A 5,760-nucleotide genomic window follows, 5' to 3' on the forward strand; every position below is an offset into this window, starting at 1 on the left:
CAACTGTGGCGGGTTCTGCAAAGGAACGCCCTCAGGGGGCCCGGTCTTACCCTCCTTAGAAGACTTGGACTGCTTGTCCTTTTTAGTGGCATGTTCCTTTCCAGACTTGCCTTTAGATGACTGTCTTGAAGCGACCTTCGATGTCCATCTTGTCGGTATCGATGCTCCGGTATCGACGGCTGCACGTGAGGTAGAAGGTTGGTCCGCCATAGCAGACGGCGGGTGAAGAGCAGATTCCAACAAAGCGACCTTTAACCGTGCGGCACGGTTCTTTTTCGTCTGATTAGAAAATTTAGCACAATGCTTACAAGTATCCGCTCTGTGTGACTCGCCTAAGCAGAACAAACAAAGTTCATGGCCATCTGGAGGGGCCAATTTACTTCCACACTTCTTACAGCGGTTGAAAAAGCCCCACTTCTGACTCCTCTTCTTTTTCTTTTCCATACGGTGGGAAGAGACGAATGCCGGGGAAAAGTGAAGAGGGAAGGGGGGGGGGAAGGCCCGAAGGCCTGAGGAGATTCCCCTCAGAAAAACAAAAGTTCTCGTTTTTCTTCTTCTTCTTCTTCTTTTTTTTTTTAAAGTAAACTGAAGTAGAGAAAATAAAATAGAGGATGATCCTAAGAAACAAGAAATAAGGTAAAGGCCCGAAGGCAGTAACAGCTATCCGGTCAGGAGGAAAGGCAAGAAGGTCCTTTCAACGCGGCGGTAGAGAGAGAACTGGCGGGATCTCCGCGCCCGTCCCCTCTGAGCATGCGCGCTGGGGTTCCTGCGCATGCTCAGTGGGACTCGCGCGAAAATCCTTTGAAACATAGCTTGCTACAGCACCGGTCGGGTCAGCGCAGGCGCACTAAACCCATTGGTGTGAAGCACAGAGACCACGAAGAAGATCTGTGAGCTAGCTCACACTAACTCAGCTTAGAGGGAACACTGATGGGGACTCGTCAACAGATTTTGGTTCAAGAAGCCATTTATTCCATAATCTTTGCTGCCATTTTTTTAAAAAAGTGTATGCATATAAGCAAGGTGGGGCTAAAAACTCATTCACCACCACTGGCTAAGTGGCTATGATGCTACGGAGTGCTCACAGATATTCCAGCTGCTCAAGAGGGAGTTGGCAGCTACAGAACGCTATCAAAAAGTACAGCTTTTGTGCGGCATGAGAAAGGGAAGTTTGAATGGGGTGGGAAGACGAATCCTCCTCCCAGGGCCTAGGATCAGAATGCGCTAGGGATGGTTCTTTGTGAATGAAGGACGCAGGTCCATGTGCAAGGTGAAGCAAGGAATCCTGAACAAGGCGGCTGAAGGAAGCAGGAGACAGTCCGTGGAGAGGAACTGAAGCAAGCAATTAGGCAAAGCGATCTTTCTGTGGACCAAAAAGGGATGGCGCAGAAGCACAAAAGCTTTTTGAGCTTCATCGAACTCTCTGGGGAGAGAGTTCAGTGAAATGAAACCGCAGCAAGCAGAGGAAGCCTCAAGAGGCAGCTTCTTCCTGGTGTGCGAGGTAAGTCACTCACCAGGAAAACGTGGTCAAAGATCTGCGTGGGACTGTCCATCTGGCCGAGGATGACGATCATCTCGTTGTCGATGAATTCCTTGAACTCCCGGAGATTGCACGCCATCTGCATCTCCAGTTCTGTTCGGATCTGCAGAGGGAGGGCAGAGGCTGCTTTGAGACCGTTGACTGTGCCGCCCTAAAACTCTCCTTCCTCGCTGGGTCCCTCTACCTGCTGCCCCCCCATTCCTCCCCCCCCCAATCCCCCAAAAAGGCAGCCAATGTCTTTATAAAACGTGTCAATTGCCCTGCTGCCTAACAAAGCACCTACGGAGAACAATTCCCGTATACTGATATCTCTTGGCTATCGCTTACATCCGGGAACAAAGGGACAGAGATCTCAACCGAGCGGGATGCTCACACGAGCGGAAGGAGACGGTTCTGCAGCTATGTAGGCAGATACGTAGGCAAAACAGAAGGGCAACTTTTGTTTTGTTCTTCTGCAAAACTTGGGAAGTCGCTTAAAAGAAGACACGGAGCCGATAAGAGAGGAGAAGTCCTGATCAGGCATGGCATGGGCCAGTCTCTTCTCCTTGGCAGTGCTCAACGGAGAGGCCTCTAACTTGGGACCCCCCCCCCTCCCGCCAGTGAGAAGCTGCTGACTGGGATGAGGAAGGAAGGAAGGAAGAGGCAGCAATGGCAACTGGGCCCTACACCTGGAAAGAAGGAGAAACTGCCCCGGGAAAGAAGGAAAAACAAAGATCCCCCCCCCCCCCGCCTCTCTTCAGCAGCTCCAGTGTGAAAATCTCCTTCCCTCAAGAGATGGGGCTCTGGAGCAGGGCCATTTTTGGGCAGGAACACACAGGAACGGAGTTCCGGCTGGCTCCCAAGTTGCAAGATAGACTAAGGGCACAGCAAACTAAAGAGCATAGACATATGAGAGGTTGCTGCAAAAGTTCAAACACTCAACAGAAAATAGCAAACTTGTCAAAGCACAATATCACTAATAAATAGCATTTTAATCTTGATTTGTTTCAGTGAATATCAAGAGACCAAAGTCCCATCAAGATGCAAGAAAACGGCAACAGGACGAACTTTCTCGAGTTTTGACTGCTCGTTTCGACGTGTGTCTTTGTCAAACATCAATTTTCCAGTGTTCTTCTTCACATCAATTGCACCATAAGGCACTCAAACATTCAAGGATGGTTTTCCATAACTCTTACATTCAACAAATGTTTCCGGACAAACAGTTTGTTGCAATCTGATTTAGGGTTGCCAACTTCCGGGGTGGGGGTGGGGGGCTAGAGATTTCCCAGAATAATGACTGATCTCCAGACTACAGTTCCCCTTGGAGAAAATGGCTATGATTAGTGATATTGTGCTTTGACAAGTTTGCTATTTTCTGTTGAGTGTTTGAACTTTTGCAGCAACCTCTCGTATGTCTATGGCTCCCAAGTTGGCCACGCCCAGCAGGAACTCATTAGCATAATAGGCCACACCCAACAGCAGAAACTCATTAGGATTGGCTACATTAGGGGTGTGTGGCCTAACATGCAAAGGAGTTCCTGCTACAAAAAAAAGGCTCTGGGTTTTGACAACAAACAAGGTAAACAGAATAAGCAAAAGGTGGGTGTGGCTGGATGAGCACACCTCTGGTAACATGTGGGTGCGGCCTAATGTGCTAATGAACTGTGCTGTCAGGGGTGTGGCCCAATATGCTAATGAGTTCCTGCTGGGCTTTTTCTACAAAAAGAGCCCTGCTCTGGAGTAAAAATGCCCAAAGGGGAGAAGAACTTTGTGCCTAGAAATTAGCGCTAGAAGGTTCTGAACTGCGGCTCTGTGCAGATGCAAACGCTCCAGTGCACTGCCTGGAAGCCAGGAATCACGACTTGGAAGCCAGGAAGAAGCCACACAGCTAACTGTTTAGGTGCCAGTGCTGAAAACACGTCTGGTGGTGTCCTGCGCCCCTGCCCGCCCCCAACACGGCCAACAGGGCTGAACGACAGGCCAGTGGCCAGCCCGGACTCACCTCCTTGGACGTGATGTTTTCCAAGTCCTTCTGCATCATGATCTCCCTCAGTTTGGTCTTGATCAAACGCTCCGTGCGTTCTCGCTCTGTCGGGCTGGGGGAGAGGAAAGGAAGTGAGAAGCGTTTTTCAAGTCAGCCGGGCCGTTTCTCCTTTGTGTGGACAAACCTCTGAGATCGAAAGATCCCCTGCCTCCAAAGCACTCCACACTCAGCAACTGCTTCAACCGGCCTAGTCTACAATTATTACTGGGGTTTATTTCTTTAAGCCAGCACCTTCAGTGCACGTGGGCCTCTCACAGACTAACAGGAGATTAGAGTCACACGTGAGCTAAGTTGAGACATTCAGTGCAAATGGTAGTGTTTTACCTGGACTGTACCACTTCAGGCTCTAGGCAAAGGGGGAGGAGTGCATGTGTGAATGTCTCCCACCCCCAAGTGGAAAACAACATCCCAGCTCGGAGAAAAATAACCCTTCTTCTGCCACATGCTAGTTTTCGGTGAGCAGGGAGGCTCTCTTTGATACTGGAGAATTCAAGCGGGGAAGGCCACTTCCTCCCCGCCTGATGTGGTACAGTCTAGAAAAAAAAGAGTTTTATCCAGAGGTCATTTCGGGGGGGATTTATGTATTCTTTGGTACACAAGGAGCTTTAATCTATTTGTGAAGTACTTTCTGCATTTAATGGATTTACGTGCCTTCATTATCCTCTGCTTTGCAAAACGTACATTATGCTGTCTGCCATCTCTGTTCTCAACCATATGGTCGCCTTTCTGTCTATTAGGTCTCCCTCGATTCCTGACGTTTTCTTCCAAGTCTTCATTTTGAACTCTCTGTGGCCTTTGCTGATGACGTTCTGCACCCTCCTCATTTCTCTGATCATCCTCTGCTGGAATAAAGAGAGAGATCCTGTTAGCATCAGGGAAAATGAAGAAGAGATTGGATTTATACTCCGCCCTTCACTACCCAAAGGTGTCTCAGAGCGGCTTACAAACTCCATTCCCTTCCCCTCCCCACAACAGACACCCTGTGAGGTAGGTGGGGCTGAGAGAACTCTTGACAGAAACTGCTCTTGTTCAAGAACAGCTGTGCCAGAGTTATGGCTTGCCCTAGGTCATCCAGCCAGGTGCAAGTGGAGGAGTGGGGAATCAAACCCGGTTCTCCCAGATTAGAGTCCGCGCACTTCACCACTAAACCAAACTGGCTCTCCCAGGAGCTCTCCCTCTCCTGTGGCTCGAGGCAGCAGTTCGAGGACCCTTTTCTAGCTGGGGTAGGAAATGCAAAGCCACACCCTCAGCACACCTTATTCTTGCACCATAAAACAACCAAGTATTTAAGGATGCCTCACCCCCTCAAGAGCTCAGCTCTTGCCAAAAAGGAGTTTCTGAGACTCCAGATTTCAGTCCCCAAGAAGGCCTCCCTACCTTCTTAACCAGCGGGCTGCATGATTGTATGAAACAAAATGTTGCCCAGAAGAGAATCAGAAATCCTCCCTGGCTATTCCTTGCCTGATCCCTTGACATAACCGTAAAGAATACTCACTTGCAGCCAGCTCACTTGGGAAGAAAATATGCTCTTGGGATCCTCCTGAGGAAGTTTCCAGCCTGTCTTCGAGTGGAAGCTTGTTGTTTGTCTGCACTACAGTGTCTCTTCTACTTCTGGCTTCTTTCACAGGGAGAGAGAGAGAGAAAGTGATCATTCTTATATGGGGAAGGAAAGACATTCAAAAGTAAAAATTCTTCTGGAAGGACGGAACTAGATCAAAGCCCAAGATCCCAACCGGTATAAGGGGAATGGATGTGTGAGCCAAAGAACCCAAGTTCCTTTAAGGGTAAATGTGATTACTTGCAGGTTTTTGTTGTCTGAGTCTTCCTGCACTTCACATCCTTATCTTTTTCAAGGCCAGACTTCAGAATGTGGTCCTTTGTTAATTGAGAGAACCTGCGTCTAGTCGTGTAACCAGGAGGGAGGCGGGGATTAGGAGGGTACTGACAGCCTCTGGAAAATTCCATCAAGGAGGACCCTTGTTGATTGGGCCATTAAGACCACCTAGCCACAGAGAGGCAGAAAGTATATTACGAGTATAGAGCAGAGGGAAGCCAGGCTAACTTTATGCTCATGCCAAGGTAGTACGCCTTGATATTTTCTTCCTTCATCCCGATGAATAGTTCTCTGTAGAGTAAATTAGGCTTCAGATGGAATACTTATGCTGCAACAGGAGGTGCCATCGAATACCAAGTATTT

At 48.8% G+C, this 5,760-nt stretch overlaps 1 protein-coding gene across 2 annotated transcripts in view; it reads right to left on the reverse strand.

Annotated features, from left to right (window-relative positions):
• The window catches only part of SSH2 (slingshot protein phosphatase 2), a 99,514-nt gene that overhangs the window by 23,745 nt on the left and 70,009 nt on the right, over positions 1–5,760 (reverse strand). For both annotated transcript variants that reach the window (XM_015422069.1, XM_015422070.1), the window contains 2 exons: positions 3,522–3,615; positions 1,515–1,643 (listed from right to left, as the gene is read on the reverse strand). In XM_015422069.1, coding sequence (XP_015277555.1) covers positions 1,515–1,643; positions 3,522–3,615 — 223 coding nt within the window. The remainder of the gene's footprint in view (positions 1–1,514; positions 1,644–3,521; positions 3,616–5,760) is intronic.

This window comes from Gekko japonicus, unplaced genomic scaffold (assembly GCF_001447785.1).
Source record: "Gekko japonicus isolate JY-2015 unplaced genomic scaffold, Gekko_japonicus_V1.1 scaffold182, whole genome shotgun sequence".
In the NCBI taxonomy this organism is placed as follows: Eukaryota; Metazoa; Chordata; class Lepidosauria; order Squamata; family Gekkonidae; genus Gekko; species Gekko japonicus.